Consider the following 25,939-nt stretch of genomic DNA (forward strand, 5'->3'; position numbering starts at 1 on the left):
CCCAGAAAGAGTATCCTGATTGGTTGTCAGACTTCCAGGGGGTCGGGGTCTTAGTTAGCCTTGCTGGCTGATGTAATCTTCCCAGGTGCCATGTGGCGAGTCTCTGTTGCTAGATGGGTGCCATTGTGTTGCAGATGTCCTTTGACAAAGGCTTGGGTTTCTGCCTCTGGCCCCTTAACAAAGGGTGGGGGGGCAGGAAGGTGGGAGCTGCTTCGTCTTTAAAACATGCTTCTCCATTTCTCATCCAGGGAAACATAATATTCTGCCTTTTTAATATTTCCCAAAATATTTCATTCCTCTAGGAAAGGGGTGGGTGCTAACTTCCTACAGAACAAAGGTGGAGGGGGCTTCTAGAAGAAAATAGGATGCTGTGTCAAAAAGGAAAAGGGAGAAATGAACTGGCCTAAATCTTCTCCCTTTTAAAATTTTAAAATTTAAATTTTAAATACTAATTTTAATTTGTTTAATTATAGGATATTTTTAAAATTGAGCCAAATTGTTTAATCTGTTTTAATCTATTTTAAATTTTGTATTCCTGTGTTTTATCCTTTGGCTGTTCACCGCCCTGAGTCCTTCGGGAGAAGGGTGGTATAGAAATCTAATAAATAAATAAATAAATTGTGTAAGGGGATAAAAGTTCATGAATGCTTTGTTCAGTGTCCACTTTCTGAGCACCCGTTTGCAAATACGTGAACAAACCCTCTTTGCTGCTTTCAAGTTGTGGTCTCGGGTAGTTCCATATGCGAATGTGCGCTGTTTATAACACCACCGAGGTGGTAAGTGTGAAAAATGATCACAAGTCACTTCTTTCAGTCCCGAGTCACTTTGAACGGTCACTGAAGGAGTCTGTTGTAAATGGAGGAACTGCCTGTATGTATGTGGCAGGCTCTTGGAGCCCGAGAGCGCCAGTTGCTCTCTTCGCTGCTGAAGGCCCAGCTGCAGAGGCCCAGGAGGGCTGCTGCTCTCTTTCCGTCTCTTGGCAGAAGCCTGGCGTCAAGGTTAAAACGTTCCCGTCGCTTCCAGGAAGCGCTTTTGCGCTTCTTGCACCAGAAGCGCTGCGTAAAAAGCGCAAGAAAGGAGGCGAGCTATGCTCCCCGCTCCGGTCCCTGTTATTGGGGGGGGGGGGGGGGAATACTTTCTCCCCGGGAACGCTGATTGGGCAATACGCATAGCCTGAGAGGCGTGGTTTGGCTGCGTTGCGATGCCGGGGAGGAGCGCTAAGAAAAAAAAAAAAACCGGAGTCAGAGCGGGCGAGGTTTCTCCTTCCCTGCCTTCGCCTTCCCGTCGCTTCCCGGTGAGTTTCTTGCTGCACTTTTCCTCCTGGGCCGGGAAGCTTGGAGGGATATTGCCGGGATATTTAAGGAAGGACTCGGAGTAGCCTTTGGGGTGAGGCTTCTTGTGCTGGGCTGGGGATTCTGGGAGATGTAGTGGAAGCGGGCCGTGGGAAAGAAAGGAGTACTCAACGCTGCAGGGCTCCAGGGCATGACTTGAGGGAAAACCCCGAACAATCATTGCATATATTGGGGATCCAGTGATGCTTTCCAGGAAAATGGGATGCGGGAAGGGTGGTTCGGAAACGGGTATTTTCCATCGGGTTAAAATGCCTTCTTTGGAGAGGTTAATAAAGTTAAACGTGGCATGTCCCACAGGTGCTTTTTTTCAGGAGGCACCTGGGCTTTCTTGTTTTTTCTTTCGAAGAGGCTTCGCTTCTCATCCAGGCAGCTTCTTCAGCTCTGCCGGGACAGTGGGCAATGGAAGGGTTTATATTCCTTGCAGACAGCTGGTAGTCTGCCTCCTTTAAATCCTCCCATTCCCCACTGTCCTGGCAGAGCTGAAGAAGCTTCTTGGATGAGAAGAGAAGCGTCTTCAAAAGAAAGAAACAAGAAAGTCGAGTTGCCTCCTGAAAAAAGCACCTTTGGGACAACCATGACCTGGATGACTGAGAATCTCTACAGACTTTAATGTGGCATGAGCTTCATGGAATGAGCTTTGTGGCAAAGGATCTGGGCCTTTAGATGTATGTCAGTGGTGATTTAGAAAAGGACCGAAGGCAGAATATCAGCAGCAAAAGGGCCTTGATAGTACAGTGGTCTAAAGCACCCTGTTATTAACACAGCTGCTTGCAATTACTGCAGGTTCGAATCTTACCAGGCTCAAGGTTGACTCAGCCTTCCATCCTTTCTAAGGTAGGTTAAATGAGGACCCAGTTTGTGGGGGCAATAAGCTGACTTTGTATAAATATACAAAAGTATGAAGGCTATTGCTTAACGCATTGTAAGCTGCCCTGAGTTCCGGAGAAGGGCGGCATATAAATCAAATTAAAAAAAAAGGAATGTTGAAATTAATCATGACAGAGATTCTTCTCCCTTTATAGTCAAAGTGTGCTGGCTCTCTTTCTGTAATCAACTAATCAACTAATCCTGTTAATTCAATGAGATAAAAATAATAGCAATATCACTTAGACTTATATACAATGCTTCACAGTCCTCTCTAAGTGGTTTACAGAGTCAGCATATTGCTCCCAACAATCTGGGTCCTAGTTTTACTGACCTTGGAAGGATGGAAGGCTGAATCAACCTTGAGCCTGGTGAGCCTGGAACTGCTGGCAGCCAGAAGTAGCCTGGATTAACCACTGCCCCATCCCGGCTCAATGGCAGTATGATACTCTGTACAGCCTGAGACAGCAATTGAAAGACCAGTATTGAATACATAAACTTGAAAAGATGGGAAATTACTGCTCTGCAAATATTTTTAAGACCAGAGCTGTATTCTTTGTGTGCACCTCTTAGTATCTACAGAGCCCTCTGCCCAATGTGACATCTTTACAGTATTTACATACAAGGGTGCTTCTAGATTCTACATCTTAATTTTAAAAAAAAGTGCAAAGGAAAATGCAGCCGCCTATACGATCTTTATTGACAGGAATATCCCTGCATCTGGGGTATTTTTCAGTTCTAGGAGTTTAACCTATAAATTCCCCATTCAACATCCTTCCATCTAGTTACTGGCCAAGTTTCATAAAGGTCTTTTTTGACTTAACGAATGAAGGAAACATATGTGCCCCAGAATAATGTTGCAGGATCCAATCTGGGTCAGTCACTGAAACCAGAGGTTTAGTCTTCTGAGCTTTCAGATTTATGCTGGAGCCCATCTTCAGGGAACTTCTCTCTAGCAGAATGCATTTTTTTGACTTAGCTCCCAAGCCCCAGACTAACTATCTGAACTATAAGAACAAGCTTTGGCTTCAAATTCTGGCATATATGTTAAAGATGAGTAGCTGCTGTGGTTATTCTTGTTTTTCTTGTCAATGGGTTGATTCAAAGATAGTATTTACAGCACAAAATGGAATGAAGATCCTAAACTGAGTTTATAATTTAAGGCGGGGAAGTTAATTCAGAATTGTTAATTAAAGTTGCCAACGTTATTTCAAAAACTCCCTTCTGGGCATTCCATAACTCTTTGTTCTGCACTTTAACAGCATGTCCTGTCCTTCCCAAATCACTACCCAAGTGCCAAAATGTCTAGCTGCAATCTCTGTGCCAGATCATGTTGATCTGATTTCCATAAATCAGGGGTGTCAAACTCAAGGCCCGGGGGCTGGATCCAGCCTGCAGGGTGCTTAGATCTGGTCCGCAGGGTTGACCGCAGGGTCGCCCTGGAAACAACTAAGGACTGGCCTGTGGTGCTTCTGCCAGCAAAACTGGAGCTCGGGAGGCTGCAACGATGGGAACGCACGTGCACATGCACAGATCATCCATGATGACATCTGGGCGGATAGGTGGAGCCTCCCGCCACTTTTACTACTGATTCGCAAGAACCGGGCCGAACTGGGAGCAACCGACCACTGCTCCGGAGGGCCACACACAAGCTCTGTTTTCGCTGGCAGAAGGTTGCAGAAGGCCATCACAGCCTCCCAAGCTCCGTTTTCGCTGGCAGAGCACTTGGGCCATCACAGACACCCCTGACACAAGTGATGTCGAGCTGGCCATGCCCATCCTGGCCACGGCCCCCTGGCCCCCTGAGGTCAGACACAACCCTGATGAGGCCCTGCCATAGATCATAGCAGATCAAGTTATAGTAGTTCAACTTACGACAGTAGAAAAGCCTGGGAACAACGTCTTCCAGTCAGCCTAAACTTTGTGTCTGTGTGCTTCCATCCAACTCTCAGGCTGTTTCCTACCTAAAAAGCTTCTTGCATGTGGGGTCTGTACAGCCCAAGACTGCAATTGAAGACTAGTATTGAATGCATAAAATTGAAAGGATGCAAAACTACAATTTTGAAAATATTTTTAAGGTCAGGACTGTTTCGTTTGCTAACTCAGGTCTTTTGATGTTTTTATTGCAGAAGGAGAACAATGTGTCTCAATCAGAATCCTTTGCGTTCCTCTTTTTAATATATTTTCCATTTTCAGCAGTAATATGGAAGTGACTTTTATGGAGGCAGGTGAATTTTTTAGCCTGTCACGAGACTTATGAAATGCTGCCTCTCCCCCACCAAAATAAGGAACAGGCCTTCTGGAGGAAAAGTAGCTCCACCATTGAATGACATTGAATTATCCTCTTTGAATAAGAAATGAACAAGTGTTTTATCACTTGTTTCAATTTTATCTTCTGAAAAACACCACAGTCCTGGTGATTGTGCTTCATTTCAGCTCAGTTTGTACTCTTTTTTTTCTCTCTTAAAAGCGTCTTCGAGATGTGAACTTGTAATTTCTATATAGAATTAGAATTAGGAAAAAAGTACAAGGACCAGGCTGAATCAGATCAAAATTCTCTGTAGCACAGTAAAAGTGAGTAAGCAGACACTGGAAATTGTTCAATAATAGACCCCAATTCCCTAGAATTGAATTCAGTTCTTGTTGGCTGATGGAAGACTTTATAACAATGTGAAAATAGTTTGTTTTTGCTTTGCTGGGTTTTTAATTTCCCAGTTTAACTTTCATCCCTGAGGTTTCCTAATGGTCTTGTGCTGATTCTGTAAACTGCTTAGAGAGGGCTGTAAAGCACTGTGAAGTGGTATATAAATCTAAGTGCTATTGCTATGTCCATGTAGTTTGATCCAACTTTACTTATCCTTTAAAAATTCAGCCAAGCTATATACAAGTTGCTTTTTCAAACTAGATTTTCAACAGGTGGAGGCCAATTTATCTGTTCTGATATTGATCTTGTGTTCCTGGCAACTTCAGTTTTTGATACACTGAAAACCCGACATTTGCAAATGTTTAGATAAGTAACATGGATTTGTGGTGATGTTAATGTTTCTTCCCCCCATGAAACTTTTAATATCTAGTAACTGGAAACTAGTAGCAGTCATTGAGATGATATGTGAGTGTACGCGATATGTTATTGCTTTGTAATGACAGTACTGCACTGTGGTGTAGCAGTTACGGTGTATTAGTAGAACCGGGCAATGCTGATTCCAGTCCCCCTTAGCCATTGAAATTCCTTGGGTAACTAGGTCAATCAGTCAAACCTAGCTTATAGAGTGGTTGTAGGGAAAAATCAGAGAAGGGAGTGCTGTGTAATTTGTCTTGAGTTCCATGAGGAAAAACAAGATATAAAACGAAGAAAGAAAGCTGTTCAGTTAATGCTGTACCTTATGACCTGGATCAGGGGTCTCCAACCAGTGGTGAAATTCAGTTATTTTTACTACCGGTTCTGTGGGCATGGTTTGTTGTGACGTGTTGTGGCTTGGTGGGCATGGCAGGGGAAAGATACTGCAAAATCCCCATTCCCACCCCACTCTGGGGCCAGCCAGAGGTGGTATTTGCCGGTTCTCCGAACTATTCAAAATTTCCGCTACCGGTTCTCCAGAACCTGTCAGAACCTGCTGGATTTCACCCCTGTCTCCAACCCCCGGTCCATGGACTACTTCATGCTAGAAACTTTGCCACATAAACAAGTGAAACCCCATCTGTGGGATGCAGTCAGCATAGAAAACCAGGCCTCCTCCAGTCCGTGGAAAAACCTTTCTCCACAGAACCTGGTGCCCAAAAGATTGAGAGCCTCTGGCCTAAATGACAATTCACTGGGATTACTTCATTGTTTCTCTCTCTGTCAGAGATTAATGAGGACAATTAGCTGTATTGAAGCCAATGATAAGAGAAGATTCATCAGAGGCAAAAGAAGTAATGGAAAGATCATAGTGTTCTAGTTCAATGTTTTTCAGTCTCAGCTACTTTAAGCGGTGTGGACTTCAATTCCTAGAATTCCACAGCCTTTAACTATAATGGAGCATATATTTTTTTCCTGTTCTAGGCAAATACTATTTTTTTTTTTTTGCCAAGCTCTTAAGTATCAGCTGAGAATATATTAGTTTAAGCTGCTTTCATCTCCTTTTTCTGTGTAGAACATGAGAGAGCTGCAGCTTCACAGTCTTAATGTTGGTGTTGGAGGAGGTTCATTATTACTAGTGTATTACTGTAGTGTTTGTGGTGGGATAGACTTGCATATTTGTGCTGATGAGATGACCTTTTTTTTCCCCCCCTGGTAGAGATAAGATGTGGCTGCTAATAATCGCAGTGAGCTTGTTCCAAGGCCTGGTAAATTCATCCGTACTTGAAGGAAGAAAAAGAGGCGTGGATCCAGAAGCATACATGAATGTTGTAAGTTGTTATTATTATCACTTCGATTTCAGACCGTTTCAGTGATTGGTACTGCATATTTATTTTGCGGCCAATCTTTTCATGAAGTTTGTTCTTCGCTGAAAATTTGGCCTTCAGAGGAAAAGCATGACACCCTGCTCTTAAGTAAATTTTCCCCAGTTGGGAGCAGTTTATAACATGTAAAGGAAAACAATACAATAAAATGCAGAATTTGTAAAGGGCATTAATGCTCAGTGCTCAGCTGAGTTCTTGTGAGATACATATCCCAAAAGGGCAAACATGTAGGAGAGGAAGAGGCAGAGCCAAATGAAACAAACAAAATGTTAAAAAGTTATGATATTTGTGTAGTTATTTACCAAACATCTAAATTATATTAAAGTAACCAAAATATCTTTACAATCCCCCAGGCATGTCACAACTTTTGAGCACCCATAATGTTTGGAAGTTGAAAATTGAAAAGTTTGATCCGCCCTACTGGGAATGGTATTAAAAGTGCTATCAGTCTGGAATTGTTGTGTTGTCACAAACAATCCAAGTCCAGGCCTCCAGGAATTTCCTTGATTTTTCACTGTAAGCCGAAAGTCAATATGTTCACCATGGATATTATATCCACACGGAAGTCTGACCCCCTTAGAGCAGGACGATCAATCTTGACAATGTGATTGGATGCATACATGACTCCCATTATATCTGTCATGTACAATAGATACATAGAGTGGCTTTTGGGCACGGCCCTCTCTGCAGTTGCTAAACTTTAGCCAACTGTGAAGGTTGAACCATGATGATGGTTGCCAAAGCTATTGATCAAATATAGAAATGAATTGCTTCAGCTTTATTGCTTAGTGTTAGTTCAACAATCACGTGACAGTTTGTGATGGTAGCTGATTTGCATATTAATGGAACTTTTTAATGTTCCATTTAAAAAATACTTTGTGATTTCCCCCCATTCTTTTGTATATTGAACTTGCTATTTTATATGTTCTGAGATAAGTGAAATAAAGTTTCTAAGCCTGTCTTTTCCAACCTCTCTAGGTATTTTGAGAAAGCAGAAAGAGGGAAATTAGCCCTAAAATATAAGGAAGTCAACTTCAAGCTTTCAAACAGAAAGGAAAGAATTTCTACTGGATTATATTTTATAATACATTTTTTTGAAACCAATAAAGGGTAAATCTGAAAAAAAAAAACAAATCTGAAAGAAGTTCATAAGGTTCAAAAAAAAAATAATTGTTTATGTTTATCACTTGCTTTACAAAGGACAATTTTAGAAGAAAACCAAGAAAATAAATAAAGGATTATCTTCAGGGTGCAGACAGAAAGTTCAAGATGATGGGCATGATAATGTGGTTGAAGGTCCTTCCCAACATGCTCATAAAAACAGCCCAAGCTTTGTTCATTCTGTCATAGCCACCTCCTTGATCGGCAGAAAACCCTGAATTTAACTTCATGTCTTTTGCAGTGACATCCTATCAATTGCCATCCTTAACCCTCCATAACCATTAAGGTTGATCACCAAAAAGTTATTTACTCCAATTGCTAAGCTTTAAAGAAAAGAAGCTTTTCAAGGAAGGAGCTAAAATCTTCCAGTACTAAAATATGGCTGGGAGAAAGCATTGGACTCCTATATCTGGTTAGATTTTCTCTTAGTTTGTGTGAAGGGTTGACTTCAGATTCCTGATTTTAATTCCTATATACTTCGCCTTCCTATTCTATCAAGTATCAAAGTGGCTAACTTAAAAAATGAATTAAAATGACAGAATCTATAGAGTTAATAACAGACTATAAAAATTGCTACTGAAATTAACAAAAGCCCTGCCTAAATAGTGCAGCTTTGGTCTAGTGGTTAAGATACCAATTTAGAAACCAGAAGACCGAGTTCCAGTCCTGATTTAGGCATGAAAGCTGGATGGATGACTTTGGGCCAGTCTCTTTCTCTCAGCCCAACCCATTCACAGAGATGTTATTGTGGGGAAAATAGGATGAGAAGGGACTATAAAGGTACGTTTGTTGCGTTGAGTCACTTATAAAAATAATAAAAGTGGGATAAAAATAAATAAAAAGCTTTTCAGGTTTCCTCAATGTTGAATGAATGAAGATCAGTGCCAGCGATTAGAGACTCACCTGCCAGAGAAACGACTATTGGTACTTCTCTACATCTACATGTCTCAACATGTCTACATGTTTTTGGGGCAATATCTTAAACTGCTTGTTTAAGTCATTGTGGCGCAGTGGTTAGAATGCAGTACTACAGGCTACTTTTCCCTGCCAGATGCCTGCAATTTGGCAGTTCAAATCTCACCAGGCTCAAGGTTGACTCAACCTTCCACCATTCTGAGGTGGATAAAATGAGGAGCCAAATTGTTGGGGGCAAGATGCTGACTCTGTAAACCGCTTAGAGAGGGCTGTAAAGCACCGTAAAGCGGTATACCGTATAAGTCTTAAGTGCTAAGTGCTATTGTAATCACTTGGCAAGCAGTCCAAATCTTTCAATATAAACATTTTTGTAGAGTAGCTATCACATTTGGCAGCAGTAGTTACTTTTGGATGCTTTTCAAGGGTGGCTCATGTTACAGTAATCCAGAAAATATGTTTGGATATATACATGGCTATCTATCATATCTGTGTTGATCAATAACAATAGAATAGTAATAGCTGTCAAGTTTGAACCACTTGTGAACCAGTTAACCACTTACTGCTATTCAACTTACCAAAGAACTAGGAGGAGGAATGGGTGAGAAAGAATGCAAACGCTTCAAGAATAGACTGTGTGAACCGAGACACACCAAGGTCACTACTTCCGGTTCCCACAAAGGCAAAACAAAATCCTTATTCATTATTATACAGTGTCATCATGATGGGTGGGAGGAAGGGAAATCCAACCATAGAGCATTGTGCTGGAAAAACCCGGAGGTTAACCCTGAATTAAACCTGGTTTTAATTCCTCAGTGCCAAAATGGTGTACTCAAAAGTTTCACCTTTGGAATTTTGAAGTTTCCAAGAGTGCCTGCTTTTTTGGGTGTCTGCTAGTTGGACTGTTGGCAATAGTACTCTATGTAAAGCACCATAATGCTTTACAGCACACTCTGGGCGGTTCACAATGGCAGCCTATTGCTCTCAACCTTCTGGGTCCTCATTTTACTGACCTTGGAAGGATGGAAGGCTGAGTCAACCTTGAGCCCTGTCAGGATCGAAACCCAGGCTGTTGGCAGAGTTGGCCTGCAATCCTGCATTCAAACCACTATACTACCAGTAGGTATATAGAGTGGCATTTGGGCCTTCTTTGGAATTGCTAAACCATTGTTAAGCATCTGTGAACATTGAAGCAAGTGGATAGTTGCCCAAGCTACTTATCAGATACAGAGATGAGTTGTTTCAGCTTTATTTTGGTTCATCGGTCATCTGACAGTTACAGCAATAACTGGTTTGCACATTAAGGGAACTTTTTTCATGTTTACCATAATATCTACTTTGCGACTTTTTTTCGTCCTTTGATATATAGAATTTGCTTTTTGAATGATTTGTGTTTAGGAAAGAGAAATAAAATATCTAGGCCAGCCTTTTTCAGCCTCTCTAGATATTTTGAGCCAACAAACTCTCCAAAATTCCTAGCTAGTGTTGCTAAAAGTTTGCAATACCAGGAATAGCAGTCCAAAACATCTTGAGAACATTAAATAGGTGAAGGCTGGCCTAGGCGCTTTGGAATAACTTAATAATGAGCAACACTATATTTGATTTGTTTCTCTTTTAGAGTGAACTTATTTTATTCAGAGGATATCCCAGTGAGGAATATGAGGTGGTGACAGATGATGGATATTACCTAGGTATTAATAGAATTCCTTATGGGAAATTAAGTCAGAAAACCAAGGGTAAGTATATGTTTGTAAACAGATAATAGAGTATTATGAAAGTCTATAAATCATTTATAAATATTGTCTGTCCTTGTTAAAGTGATTGTTTCCTATTCCCAATATATTTTAATTTGTTTAATTACTCTGCTCAGTTCAATAAGGACATTAGTCCAAGAGACACTTGTGAACCGTTGAAATGGAATGGCCAGGATTCTACTGATCTTTGTGCCTAATAGAAAAAAAAAACACCTGATAGAATGAAAAAAATTCACTCATCAAAGAGTCGGTTGCTGGAATTGAGTATGTCTAGTTTAACGAAAAGAAGGACTAGGGGTGACATGATAGCAGTGTTCCAAAAATCTCAGGGGCTGCCAGAAGGGGGAATCAAGCTATTCTCCAAAGTACCTGAGGGTAGAACAAGAAGCAATGGGTGGAAACTAATCAAGGAGAGAAGCAACCTAGAACTAAAGAGAAATTTCCTGACAACAATTAATCAGTGGAACGACTTGCCTCCAGAAGTTGTGAATGCTCCAACACTGGACGTTTTTAAGAAGAGATTGGATAGCCATTTGTCTGAAGTGGTGTAGGGCTTCCTGCCTAAGCAGGGTGTTAGACTAGAAGACCTCCAAGATCCCTTCCATCTCTGTTATTATATTCTGTTCTAGATAGTGAGATGGGTGGCCTATAAATGGGTGGCATATAAATTTAGTAAAAAAAATAATTCTACCGTACTATTGCTGCCATAATGCTTCAGATTGCAAGGTGTTTCAGCTTCTTAAAGGTATGGCAAATTAAATAAATGCAACCCAGCAGGAAATCTCAGTTCTTGTTTTTGAGGTTGGATATCTTCATCAGTGATGTCAAGCCTTGAGGCTAATTTGGCTTCTTGAGTTTTCCTGCTTCTCTGTACAATATAAAAAGGAGACCTACCCATCCCAATTCTTTTCTTTTCTATGAGATCATTTGCAACCATCTCGGCAGTTGATGGTTATCCGCTCCACTACTTTCTCTAAAAATTTAGTAACTGTAGGACATTGTAAAAACATGTGTTTTAAAGTATTGTCTTTATTACATCTCCAACAAAATTCTGTCTCATAAGATCCTTCTTTTTTTTTAATTCTTCTGTAGCCCACCCTCCTCCTCCTTCCACCCTCAGGTTGACTGATTGATATGCTCAGCTGAATTATGTACCATGCTGAGGGGCTGAAGAACTGGCTCAGGTGCCCTTTAAACTTAGGTTGTTTTTGTTGGTGGTGATGTTTCCACCTGGTTTGTTATTCTGCCATCCCTACCCTCTTTTATCCTTGTCATTTTTATTATCATATTTTAAATTATTATTTAGCATATGCTGACAGCATGACAGAAGAGAAGTAAACAAATATACACAGTCCACATAATTGTATATAAAACTTCTATGGAGATTCGGCAGAGGTCTCATAACTGGATGTCCAATCCAGCTATCCAGGCATTGCTTCGTGCAGATCTTCTAGGAAACCAGAGAATACACGTTGTGTGCAGTCTTGCCTAATATGTTTAATACTTTGCATATTGGCCCCAGAATCACAAGGGGGATCTTTCCATCCCCACTGATATAGGGTAGAGCAAGGGTGTCAAACTTCCAGTGTCATGTTGCCGTCACGTGATGTTTCACGATGTTTTTTTTCCTTTGCGGAGCTGGGGTGGGCGTGGCCTGAATGTGATGCATCCAGCCCATGGGCCGCCAGTTTGACAACCCTGGGGTGCAGTCTCTTCTTCCAATATCACCCCTAATTCTGTTCAGTTACAACCGGAGAGAACGAGGCAAGTCAAAATCAGATGACTTGGTAGAGGGATCACAAATGGTCAAACTACAAGAAGGTACCTTTGTTTTAAATTGGCAGCCCCCAACCTTTTGGGCACCAAGGACTGGTTCCTTGGATTTTCCGTGGAGCAGAGAGGACGTAGTTTCACATGCCAGCATCCCGCGAATAGCGCTTTGCTTATGTGCGCGGCCCAGTTTCTGCCATGCCGGGGACCAGTGTCATTCCACAAATCGAGGAATGGGGCCCCCTGTTTTAAATCATTTGTAAACCACCTAGAAATCCTGAGAGTCGGGCGGCATATAAATATGTGAACCTAATCACAAATTCATGAATTCTCCTCTTGGGAATCTCTTTGAAGAGATTACATTACCATCAATGTATTTATTCATCGAATCTGCTGTCGTTCAAAGAAAGGCATTTGTACACAAATCCACAAACGGCTGTGGAAAACTTTCTTGCCTCAGGAGAGGATGTTTTTTTTCCTGCTTCTAACTATGTGTAAAATGCTTCCCTTTCAGAACCAAGACCAGTGGTGTTTCTGCAACATGGCTTACTTGCTGATGGCAGTAACTGGGTGACTAACCTAGACTATAACAGCCTGGGTTTTGTGCTAGCTGATGCTGGTTTTGATGTTTGGTTAGGGAACAGCAGAGGAAACACTTGGTCCCGAAAACACATCAAGTATACCACAAAGGAAAAAGAATACTGGATGTTCAGGTAGACAAATTTACTAAACATTAGGACTTCTTTGGTTTTGCCCCTTTACCTATCCTTTTCTTTATGTGCCATGTGCCTGCTTTTTATAGCTTTATTAATGAAAGCGTATGTGTGCATATTATAGATGGTGGCAGTAAGAACTGCTAAACTGCTATTCTAAAGCAGGAGACCTAGCTAGAGTAATAAACCTAGAGCAGACCTGGGCTTCTACAGCCCACCGGTCACATCTAGCCCTTTAATTGTCCCTGTCTGGCCAGTGGAGGCAGCCCTATTGGTTCTATACAGCTAGGAATAAGAGATAACACTTGATTATTGCCATTATATGACATTTATATAGTTCACGCTGTGTGACAAACTGGTGCTAGTGCTGATATCTAAGGAGGACGACATATGATGGTCGATGCATATTGCTTGATTTGTATGGTGAATCACTGCTATATGGGTGAAACTGACTATGACTTCTTCACCAAATCCATAATATGTAAACTGGCCGTTTTGCTTTCATAAAGAACATTGCCAATTACATTTTTGTCCTGGCACTTTCCCAAAGCTCACTTTGGCAATTTTAGGAGCTGAAGTGCAGAAATCTTAAAAGTTCTTGAGATTGAGAAACACTGGATTAAAAGACCTAGATTCCAGATGACTCCCACCTATAAAAGATCAGTGGATATTTTTTAGCCAGTTGCTGTTTCTTTGCATAGATATCAAAGTTCTTGTAGTTTGGAAAAATGGGAAGAGTGAATGGTGTGTAGGCCACATTGAGCTCCTGAAGGTGGAATATAAATCCAATAAATGAGAGTGTATGATGTATCTAATAAAAACAAGTAAGTAAAGAGGGGGACACACACACACTTCATGTGCTTATATTCTTCTGGGTAGGTTGCAGGATCTTGAGAAGCAAACTATGGAATCATTGGAAGACTATACAAATAAAAATCACAGTGGCATAAAATTGGTCATGATTCTTGAAAGCTTTTTTGCAGAATGCAGAGAGGTTTCTCAGATACTCTTATTGCCGTTGCTAATCTTAGTTGCATTTTATAGTTGTTTCATCTTTAACTTAGTCTTTTAAAACAAGCCACATCTCCATTGTAAGTAAAGAAGCTAAAAAGAAGCTAAACCAGAAGTATCTTGATAGGTCAGTAAAGGACTCATGAACCCTAATATGACTTGAACCCTGGTATCTTTCCCTCATTGACTGGATAATATTTCAACGTGTGGCAGCTTGGATAATATGGATCCTGCTTCTTTATGTTATGTGTAACTGATGGATTCACCTCTCCTCTTTAGTTTTGATGAAATGGCTAAGTATGACATTCCGGCTTCAATAAACTTTGTCTTGAACAAAACTGGTCAAGAGCAACTCTTCTATGTTGGTCATTCTCAAGGCACCACCATAGGTAGGTTAACAAACTACTTTGCTAAAATTACACTGGTAATTTTAATAGCTATGTAGGTGAAGTTGAATGTCATAATGCTTATCTATAAAATAATAATTATCCCTAATACAGGTAAATAATCTTCATCAGTATTCCTTACATTGATGTTTTCCAGATGAGTTATGACTGCAGTTTGTGGAATGTGTAATCTGAAGGGTATTAGTTTAGGAAAGACATGTTTTAAATAATGGAAAGTATTTATGTATGAAAGTTTGAATGAAGACTTTAAAGTTTTGAAATGACTCTGGACTGAATTAAAGATGTCTTGGACCAAATGAATGCCCCAATTTCAGTGGAACTCTATAAAGGGATATATGCTTACAGGGGTCTCCAACTTTGGAACTTTAAGACTTGTGGACTTCAACTCCCAGAATTCCTCAGCCAGCAAAGCTGAGGTCCACAAGACTTAAAAGTTGCCAAGGTTGGAGACCCCAGGCATATAGTGTCTCTGCACAATATGTTAAATCCTCCTTGTGGTTTGTTGCCTGCCAATTTTAAAAATGTCACACCCTATGTAATTAGCGGATGCCTGTGTAAAAAAAGAAATCATTTTTTTTCATCAAAGCAAAAGAGGTTTTTATATCAAATTTCAGAGTGTTTAATCATTTTGAAAGCTGCTTTGGATTTATAAAGAAAAATGGATGAAAACGTTCTTCAGGCACAGAGAAAGTCCCCTTTTGCTTTAATGATGCTAGCTATAAACTGAAATTTATAAAAAATACAATTGCTTTTGTGGAATATGCAACAAATTGTTTTCCTACTAATTTTGTTCAGACGCCTAGTTTAAGATCTATTCATATCTTTCATGTTTCTCCCTCCTCCAGGTTTCATAGCGTTTTCAACTTTTCCAGAGTTGGCAAAAAAGATAAACATATTTTTTGCATTGGCACCTGTTATGACTGTAACGTTTTCATCCAGTTCTTTGCTCAAACTTGGAGAGATTCCTGAATTGCTAGTTAAAGTACGTGTTTTGTTTAAAATATTTGCTTGAACCACAAAGTGCAGATGTTAGGTGATGTAGCTAAGTACTACATTTCTTTTTGTACATACTTGAACAAAAGACCGACGTGCCTTTGAACAAAAGTCTTAACAAGGAACCGAGTTTTAAACAAACACCACCTGTGTGACTTGAGATGTTCTGGGGCATCATAGATGATGGCTGTCTATTCTGCTTCCTCCTATTTTCCTTCCATAATGGGGAAGAGGGAGGTTGAGCTGACCCAAAGTCGCTTTTTAAAGATGTCCATTACCCCCTCCCCAAAATTATTGAAAGCTGTCCAGCAGAGGTTTTGAAAGAAAAAACACCACCAAAACACCACATAGGGATTAATTAACAGATTTAACAGATTAACAGAGTTGGAAGGGACCTTGTAGGTCATCTAATCCAACCCCCCGCCCAGGCAGGAGACCCTACATCATTTGTGACAAATCCAGTCTCTTTTTGAAAGCTTCCAGTGATGAAGCTCCCACAACTTCTGAAGGCAACTTCTGTTCCATTGGTTGATTGTTCTCACTGTCAGAAAATTTCTCCTTATTTCTAGGTTGAATCTCTCGTTGATCAGTTTCCATCCACTATTCCTTGTCTGGCCTTGGGGTGCCTTGGAAACTATCTTGACCCCTTCCTCTCTGTGGCAGCCCCTCAATTATTGGAACACTGCTATCGTGTCTCCTCTGGTCTTTCTCTTCACTAGACTAGCCACGCCCAGTTCCTACAACCATTCATCATATGTTTTAGCCTCCAGTCCCCTAATCAAGTCTGAATATCTTTTTTATAATGTGGTGACTTACTTTCACTATAAACTATAGTGAAACAATAAAAACTAAATTTTTATAACACTATAAAAAGTTACTTTCTTGGCCTTGTTGCTTGCAGCGCCTTGTTGTGCAGAATCTTAAAATGAGTATAAAATGGGGAAAATCCTAATTTAAGAAACATGTGAACTATTATAGATTAGATTTCACTATGGATGGATTAGTATTTGAAAAAAAAAATGTTGAAAGCAGTTCTTCTGATTATCAGTCCCAGCTTACAGGTAGTCCTCAATTTAACATCATTCTTTTACTAACTGTTTAAAGTTACAATGGCACTGAAAAAAATGATTTATGTGTCAGGGTTCCAAGTAACACCCCCAACGAAAGAAAGCTCTGAGGCTTGAGTTTCCTCAAAGTTCCATTTTATTAGAGATGCCATATTGGCACATCTGGGAAAAGCCGAATCTGAGAGCTTCCAGGTTTCCCCACCCAAAGCAAAGTTCAAGACCCTGCCCAACACCCACATGTCCATCACATGGTCCAATCAAAACACCGTCCCAACTGGAGATGCCTCCCAGCTCCAACTGTCCAGGTGCAGGGCAAGATGTCCTTGACTCTCTGAGAAAGGAATGTTGTCATGACTATATATCACCCTGGCTCCATATACTCCTCCCTCCCAGTTTCCCACAGTAGTAAATGTGACAGGCCTGAAGGCCCAGTGAAAAAGATGGCTTACAGGTTTTTTTTCACACTTGCCATCGTTGTAGCATCCCTCTGGTCACATGTTCAAAAATTCAGATGCTTGGCAACTGATCCATATTTATGACTGTTGCAGTGTCCTGAGGGCACTGCAACATCTAATATAACATCTGCAGGGTTTCTCTTAAAAACTAGCAAGAAAGGTTATAAAATGGGGCCAAAACTCACTTAACAACTGGCTCAATTGTGGTGGTAAGTTCTTCTGGTGCAGACAAAAACTTATAAGCCCTGCATTAGGGTAATCAAAATCTTGCATTGATAAAATTTAATTCACAGGACATTGCACACTTTGTGTTTCTGCATGTTGTTTTATTAAATACTAGTAGCTGGATACCCCTGCTTCGTTACAAAACTATGTGATTGGGCTTGATAAATTGACAGTTAAAGCTTGAAAATTTATGTAGAATGTAACTCCTTAGCATCAGCGCGTGTTAATATAAGGCAACTGGCAGTTGGAACAGACAGAGTTCTTTTCAGGAGGGGAGGGGGAGTAGAACATCTAACTCCTTAGCATCAGAGCATGTTAATAATAATAAGAAATACTAATAATCTGATGGTCATTTCAAAAAATCCTTTATTAGCGAGCACCTAGAAGCCAAGAGAAACATACGTGCCAGGTTTCAAGTTTGTAGGCTTTACAGTTGTGGAGATTTTGTGATGAGTGAGTGGTATTTGGCTTTTATACATAGATAGAAAGATAGATCGATCGATGATAGATAGATAGATAGATAGATAGATAGATAGATAGATAGATAGATAGATAGATAAATTTAATCTTAACTTTAATCTAGGTTAAGTGGCATTCTCAGTAGTAACACCAGTTCTGTAATACAAAAGTTAATCTTTGCTGCCAATAGCTTAATTATGCTGTCATGAGGCAAAATTTACTCTGAAGTACTATGAATTCAGTATTAAAACCATAGTGGGAAAATGGACCAGAATGTATCAAATAAAGCAGAGTTTGATGATTCTGTAATTAACATTTAGCATTTAAACAATGTCCCCCCAGTGCATTGGTTTGGCTCATTCTGCCAGTTGTAGATTGAGAACGAGAGATGTTCAGTTGCTCCAAGTTCTCTATTGAGTTAGTGCCTAGAAAATACTTGAATTGAGTGTTGTATGTTTTACCTGTTCTTACTACTGTGAGGTTCTACTGCCAACTTTCTTGAAAAGATGAAGTACCCTACTCAGGTTGAAAAAAAAATAGTAATTGCTGATCTTCTTGGCATGAGTCAAGAGACTTGATAGCAGTTTCAGTTTCACTGAAATAGCCACGAGGATCCTGCCCACGTGGATTAATCTGCTGAAATTAATACAGAATACATTGCAGAAAATGTCCTGAGTGTCTCCGAAAGCTCTATTAAGAGTGAGCAATCATACGATCTGTTGTATATTAAATCAAATGTAATATTTTCTCAGTGTCATGCTCTCAGTTCTTTTTTAGAATATGACTCCCTTCTAAGTCCAAGCCCCCCCCCCCTGCAAAATACAGATTGAATGTTACAGGAAGACAATTTCTGATTAAATATTAGGAAAAACTTCCTAACTCTAGGAGCAGTTCAATCATGATATAACTGTCATAGTTATGATGCCATAGTATATATGAAATAAAAAGCATATTTTTAATTCTGGTTTTCCACATTGAAAGAAAATTAGTAGATGTCCTTAATTAACTTAAGTAGATGTACTTCTATCCCAAATGAGGGAGTTGACATTCCTTGAATCAGATATGTGGCATTTTTCTGCCTCTTAATGACTGGGTAGATTCATCGCAGGAAGATTCAAAAATAGTTTATTTTGTACCAACATAGGTGAATCCATTCATTAAGATCTAGCAGAATATGTGAATGAAGCCATATCAGCTTACTCAGCTACATTAAAATCACAATGGTAATGTGTTTAGCATTTAAAATTTTTTAATTGAAGTTTATCTTAATATAAAATTCAAATAGAAATAAAGATTTATTTATTTATTTATTTATTTATTTAAATTTTTATACCACCCTTCTCCCGAGGGACTCAGGGCGGTGCACAGCCAACAATAAAACACATATATCCATAAAATTTAAAAAACAGTTTAAAAAACATATTATATAATTTGGCCCCAATATTATATTATTTTAATATTAATAGGAAAAATGAGAAGGGAAAAGGGGAAAGGTAACTGGGAAGGAAATAAAAGCAGTGACTTCCAACTGCTTTTAGATGAATTTAACGTTTTTTAAAAAATTAAATGTAAATTTAATGACAAACTCCAAAATCAAAATTTCATCCCCCCCCCCCCCCCCCCCACACACACCATTTTGAACGCAAAATCCGGAAGCGGTCTCCCGAATGTAAACAAAACTGCATATGTTCTTTAATTAAAACAGTTAATTTTCTCTTCTCTGCAGCTCCATCACCGTTTCCATCTATTTTTTCCTTTGTAGGAATTGACATATCCTTTCATTTTTGCGCATACGGAATTTTCGCTGCAATTAACATAGTTGATAAATGTTCATATATTTTTTCCCAAGATCTTTATTCAGTAGTTCTAAAAGAAAACTTCTGGTTTCAGTTTTATGTTTATGTTATGAATCTTCTAAATTAAAGGATAAACCTGCCTCCAATATTTCTTTGCTTTATCCTAATTCTACCAAATATGATAAAAAGTACCTTCTTTCCAGCAGACATTTGAAATAATAATATCTTTCAGGTTATTGTTCAGTGTAATTTCATTCTGTTCCTCCACATACAGTATTTTCTCACTGCTGTAGCATTGTGACCAAGGATTTTTTTTTGTCCACTGAATCATACAGTATGGATTTATTTTCCAATTCAGCGTCAGTGTTTTGTAAATTTGGCAATAACATAGAACACAGAATAATAGGGTAGAGCAAGGGTGTCAAACTCGCGGCCCGTGGGCTGGATGCGTGACACGCTGGCCACACCCACTCCTGTTTTAGCAAAGGGGGAAAGTTGCGATACATCACATGACGACATGATGATGTGAGTTTGACACCCCTGCTTCAGAGGTTACTACTACTACTACCTTCTGCCCATGGCAGGAAATCCTAGATCACACTGGATAAATGGCTGCATAGTCTCTTCTTAAACACCTTCAGTGATAGAGCATCCAAAACTTTGGGAGGCAAGCTTTTTCACTGATTAATTATTCTCACTTTCAGGAAATTTCTCCTTAGTTCTAGGGTGGATCTCTCTTGAATGATCTTCCACCCATTACTTATTGTCCAGCCCTATGATTCTATGTTAATCATATTTAGAAGCATCTTTATTTTCCAGTAAAGTGACCTATGTTATACTATTCTTATTTTGCAGGAAATATTTGGAACGAAGCAGTTTCTCCCCCAGAATGCTCTAATAAAATGGTTTGCTACCCACATCTGCGGCCGTATTTTACTTGATGATCTTTGTGGCAACTTTTTCTTTCTCCTGTGTGGATTTAATAAGAACAACCTAAACATGGTAAGAGCGTGAATTAAAGAGCCTAAATGTGTAAACTCTGTTTTGAAAGGAAATGAATTAATCTGTAAAAAATTTTTTTTAAAAATAACATTGTGCATGTTATCGGACAGGCAAATACTCTCTTCTAAGCTTATATCTCAGCTATTTGGTAATGAAAGACTGAGAATCATAGCCAGCTTAAGAATGGCAAGATGGTGTCTCTCAAATGCTAAAGATTCCCTGAAGTTGAACTGTTTTTCATTTGCCTAAATTAGTCTAGTTCAGGGGTGTCAAACTGGATTTCTTGGCGGGCCAGATCAGCATTCTAGTTATTCTCCATAGGTCGGCTGGAGGAGGGGGAGGGGGGAAGGAGATGGGACGGATGGCCCCCTGCAGCACCCTGCTGGCCAAAATGGGGTATGGGGAGGCGCAGCCCCCGCGTGCCCTGTTTTTGGCCTGGACAGCCTCCTGCAGCACCCTACAGGCTAAAACCCATTTTGGGTAGCAAGAGGCCATCCAGGCCGAAAATGGGGGGGGGAGGGGGCTGCAGCCCTTTTCTGCTAGCAGAGGCACTGTGGGCCAGTCCTATTTCCAGGCCGGCCCCGCGGGCTAGATCTAAGCACTTAGCGGACTGGATTTGGCCCGTTGGCCTTGAGTTTGAGACCCCTGGTCTAGTTCATTCAAAAAATAGTCAGATCAGCCCTTCTTAGCTTTTCCGAGATTAGCCAGGGTCAATTGCATTTGGACATAATGGCCAAATGTTAAGTCCTGATGCACTTTTCCCTTTAAGATAAAATTTTAAAAAGAAGTAATTGATATACTTGGTTATAGATTTAGCTAATCATTTCACTGTGGTTTTCAGAGCCGAATAGAAGTTTATTCAACACACTGTCCAGCTGGAACATCTGTCCAGAATATGCTTCACTGGAGACAGGTAGTTGAAATTCCCAGGCTGATTGATTAATGCTTGCCACAATGGTGTCTAGGTTATTGGCTTGCATTTATGAGTCATGATTCTAATGTTAGCTTTTACTCTGTTGCAATTCTGCATGTGCTGTTCTAGGAGTAAGACAGTGGTGGGTTCCTCCCGGTTCAGCCTGGTTCCGCCGAGCCGGTAGCGGTGACGATATGATGTCACCTAAGCAGGTCTGCCCCCCCCACCCCCCCGCGTTATTCTTACCTTTTATTTGACCCCACCCCCAATCTGTTGCTGCCTCCTGAGTCCCAACTGATGGCTAGAGGGAAAAAAACTGTTTAAACTCTTGCCCCAAGGTTTCAAATGGCTGCCCTACAGCTGATCAGTGTTAAAAGAAAACAAATGAGTAGAGCGGTACTTGCAAAAATACATGAGTAGATCAGTGCCTGCAAAAATAAATGGGTAGACCTGTGCCTGCAAAAATACATGAGCAAATCAGTGCCTGCAAAAATAAATGGGTAGACCAGTGCCTGCAAAAATACATGAGTAGATCAGTGTCTGCAAAAATAAATGGGTAGATCGGTACAGCTCTGCAAGCAGTTAAAAGCCTGCTAAATCCTAAATAATTGTCACATGACCATCAAGCCACGCCCACATAAGCCATGCCCACAGTACCCGTAGTAAAAAATTTTAGAACCCACCCCTGGAGTAAGACCAGCTGAACTTTGGAAGTCATACTTCTAAGGAAATTCCCTCAACAGGAGGTGGATGTTAAGATTACTCAGTGCCATTATTTGCACTAAGTTCTTGATGCCTGCCAGTATGGGAAGACTTTGGAAAATATACACAGCTCTGTATTTCTCAAGGAATGGGCGGATAAACAAATGTTACAAGAAAATTGCTGCACCTGATAGTTTGTTTTTTCTTCCAACATATAATAAATGCCACAGAGCAGAAAGGCAGTAAATTGAATGGATGGATGGATGGATGAAATGTGTGTGTGTGAGTGTGTATGTGTGTGTGTGTGTGTGTAAAAAGTTAAAATCTCTGGTGTTTTCCCTCATCATTAAAAGTCTGTTAATTGAAATACTTAAAATCCTGGCTAAAATCCCAGCTTAAAATCCTCCAAAATCCCAACAAAACACTTTGTAAGGTCTTTTGAGACTCTGGCTAAAATCCTAACCAACACTTTAAAAGTTTTCTTTTTGGCAACGTTTCGACAAGCTTCAACAATACTAGAACAGTGGTGAAAGAGGAACATCTTATTAAGAGAATAATTAGGGAGGCTATCGAAATTAAAAAGAGGCCGCAGAATATGAATAGATGAGATGACGCTTCTAGGTTATCAAGTATTTGGAGACTTGCACTGAGGGAAACTCAAGTTTTAACAGAGGATAGGCTGAGATCTCAACAGGCAATCAGCGGTGTTGTGATGCCTACCAGAATCCTTCGTTCTTTGACAGTTAGTAATAGTGAACCAGAGAAAGCTGGGCCTTTAACATGCAGTCAGGCTGCAGCTAGGATAATGAAGCAGGAGAAAAAACTGCTGCCCTCCAATCAGGACACAGAGTTGCAGGCTAACCAGCATATGTCAGCAGCAGCGAACATAGAAAAGCGACAACTCCGATCTCGCAACATACCCACAGCTTCTAAACTGAAAGTAGGGGCCCTATGATGACAAGTTAAAGAGCTTGTCGAAACGTTGCCGAAAAGAAAACTTTTAAAGTGTTTGTTAGGATTTTAGCCAGTCTCAAAAGACCTTACAAAGTGTTTTGTTGGGATTTTGGAGGATTTTAAGATGGTATTTTAGCCAGGATTTCAATTAACAGACTTTTAATGATGCGAGAAAACACCCGAGATTTTAACTTTTTACATATACACACCTGCGAAAACTTGAGAAGACATACATACACATAGATACATAGATACATAGATACATAGATACATACATACATATTTTTGAAGGCATACACACCTTTAAAAGTAACTTTATTTTCAGGTTGTAAAGTCTGGGGAAAACAGAGCATTTGACTGGGGAAGCAAAAAAGAAAATATGGCTCATTATAACCAGGTAAGAATTTCCAAGGGGAGAGACATATTAGACTGCAGTATTATCAGATAACCAGTATACAGGTCGTCCTCGACTTACGACCACAATTGAGCCCAGAATTTCTGATGTTAAACGAGACAGGTGTTAAGTGAATTTTGCCCCATTTTATGACATGTCTTACCACTCTTGTTAAGTGAATTACCGTAGTTGTTAAATTTGTAACATGGTTGATAAGTAAATCTGGCTTCCCTATTGACTTTGCTCGTCAGAAGATCAGAAAAGGTGACCATGTGACCCCAGGACACTGCAAATGGCATGAATATGAGTCAGTTGCAAAGTGTCTGAATTAAGATCACGTGACCATGGTGATGTTGTAACTTTGAATGGTCACTAAATGAACTGTTATAAATCGAGGACTACCTGTAATAATAATGATGATGATGATGCTTCCTTCTTCTTCTCCTCCTCTTCCTCCTCCTCCTCTGCAAATACATAATTTTTCTTGTGAATGGCCTTATCCTAAGGCAGTGATGAGGTGTCCCCCACCTTTCCCATTTATAATTGTGCTTTCTGGGCAAAAAAAATATTCCCATTTGTATCTACTTAGAGAGTTAATCATCTGTGGAAACCTGTTTCAAATGAAGTGGCTAAAATGAGTGGCACTGATTTGTAATTGTAGAGAGAGGGGGGGAGGGGGAGGGAGAGAGAGAGAGACCCCCATGTATAGGACGCCCCCATGTTTCATGTAGAGTAAGAGTAAGTAAGCACACTACAAGCCATCACTGTGCAGAAGCCATCTTATTAGAGAGTGAGTAATACAAGAACAGGAAATGCATCACAGGAACAATAGATATGAACTCTATCATAGTTGTTTCCTGTATCACCTTGCCACTCTAGGCAATTGTATACAGGAAACAACTACAATAGAGAGGAATGATAGAGCTGCATATAAGATAGAGAAGCTGGAGGATGGGGATGGGGCATGCCTTCTCCTCTACGCCTCCCTCCCGCCCCCCATTATACCCCCCCCCCCCCGCGTATAAGATGCCCCTCCATTTCCAAGTAATATTTTTAAGAAAAAGTAGCATATTATCCACGGAAAAATACGGTAGTTTGTCCCAGATGACTTGTTGAACAGATCTACAGAACCTTGGCTTTCCAGTTGTTGCCAAACTACAACCTCAGCCAGTTTGCTCAGTGGTGACATCAGGATGAGAATCTCTTTGGATTTTTTAACCATTATTTTTCTTTCTTACTTAGTCAATACCACCTCCCTACAAAATGGAAAAGATGCTTGTTCCAACAGCTATATGGACGGGTGGCCAGGACTGGCTGGCAGACAAAAAGGACGCTGCTATGTTAATGTCTATGATCCCAAACTTGATATACCACAAGGAGATCCCAGATTGGGAACATCTGGATTTCATCTGGGGCCTTGATGCCCCACAGCGCATGTTCAGAGATATGATTCAGATGATGCGGAAAGCTCAATATGCCCACTGATTACTTGAAGTTGTAGTCCCAAAACACTGATGCAGTGTGAAAAGAAGTCTTGCTTTTTACCTACGTATAGTATTATTCTGACACAAGCCTTCTAGCAATACCTTAAGAAACGGAAACTGCATTTGTCATATACTGTAAGTTTTTTTAAATTCATGCAGTTTTAATGGAAAGGCAAAAATAGGTAATGAATGATACCAAACACCTTGCAGTGCTGCTATTCTTAGACTATTCAGATAATTTTTGAAATGAGGACTAGGGGAAAAAGACAATTTATTGAACCTTGCTAATGTCCATGATACCGAGGCTGTGAAAGCTATATAAAATGGCTGTCCATGTGTGATTATTTTATTTTGCTTATTTTGTTGGAACAAATCCCTTTCAAAGTGCACTTAAATAGTTTGGATAGGGAATCAATAAGGATAACTAGTAATAGTTTAAATTTTACATCTGTGAAATTTACGTTGACAGCTCATTCCAAAGTGCTCACTCCTTGTCTGCTTAAAATGTAAAAGAAGCACTTGGAAAGCAAGCACTTTGGTTCTTTAAACACAAACGATCCTGCAAAGTTTTTACAGAGTAGATTTCCTGCCTTAAAATCCTCCTGTGGATTTTGCAACACGTACTTAAAGGTACACCTCTCCGTAATATGGAAAGAAGAAATATTTTTGTTTGTTTCAGTAGGAAAAGGCTTGCAAGGGCAGGCTTCTTGAATTGTAGTCCTAGTTTTGGAAACAGATGCATGCTTTATATTTTCTGGGACATCTGGAAGACTTGGGTGTTTTCGAGGGAGTGGGCATTTTAAAGGCAATATCATGTGTAGAAGAGACTGTTCTCTTGGAAATAAATTCTTGATCTTTTATAATGAAATATGCTTCAACTGCCTTAATTGCTATCCTGAAAGTTTTGAACGTGTATTAGAATTAAATATCGAATGAAATGGGTTGCAGATCAGTGGAAGAACTTGTCTGCGGTGTTGGAAAGTGGCTTCATTGCAACAGAGCTTTTCACCAGCCTAAGAAGGCAATGCAGAACAACAAAGAGCAAAAATTGAACCCAGTGAAGATGGTTGTTTTCCTTAAACTGGTTGGAATGAGATTTCTTCTTCCC

At 40.0% G+C, this 25,939-nt stretch overlaps 1 protein-coding gene across 3 annotated transcripts; it reads left to right on the forward strand.

The window, feature by feature from the left end:
- The first annotated feature begins 1,061 nt into the window (after positions 1-1,061).
- On the forward strand, positions 1,062-25,699 carry LOC148113150 (putative lysosomal acid lipase/cholesteryl ester hydrolase). 3 transcript variants are annotated; one of them, XM_087871742.1, is made up of 11 exons: positions 1,249-1,294; positions 4,346-4,440; positions 6,494-6,605; positions 10,351-10,468; positions 12,771-12,969; positions 14,260-14,369; positions 15,233-15,369; positions 20,238-20,384; positions 21,226-21,297; positions 23,279-23,350; positions 24,590-25,699. In XM_087871742.1, exons 3-11 carry the CDS (start codon positions 6,501-6,503, stop codon positions 24,830-24,832), a joined length of 1,203 nt encoding a protein of 400 aa, XP_087727868.1. In that variant the 5' UTR covers positions 1,249-1,294; positions 4,346-4,440; positions 6,494-6,500; the 3' UTR covers positions 24,833-25,699. The 3 variants fall into 3 exon arrangements, with proteins under 3 accessions (XP_087727866.1, XP_087727867.1, XP_087727868.1); XM_087871740.1 differs by lacking the exon at positions 4,346-4,440 and having other exon boundaries at positions 1,062-1,294; XM_087871741.1 differs by lacking the exon at positions 4,346-4,440 and having other exon boundaries at positions 1,238-1,386.
- Positions 25,700-25,939: the final 240 nt, after the last annotated feature.

Source organism: Pantherophis guttatus, chromosome 6, assembly GCF_059756535.1.
Source record: "Pantherophis guttatus breed Tessera chromosome 6, ASM5975653v1, whole genome shotgun sequence".
NCBI classification, from domain to species: domain Eukaryota; kingdom Metazoa; phylum Chordata; class Lepidosauria; order Squamata; family Colubridae; genus Pantherophis; species Pantherophis guttatus.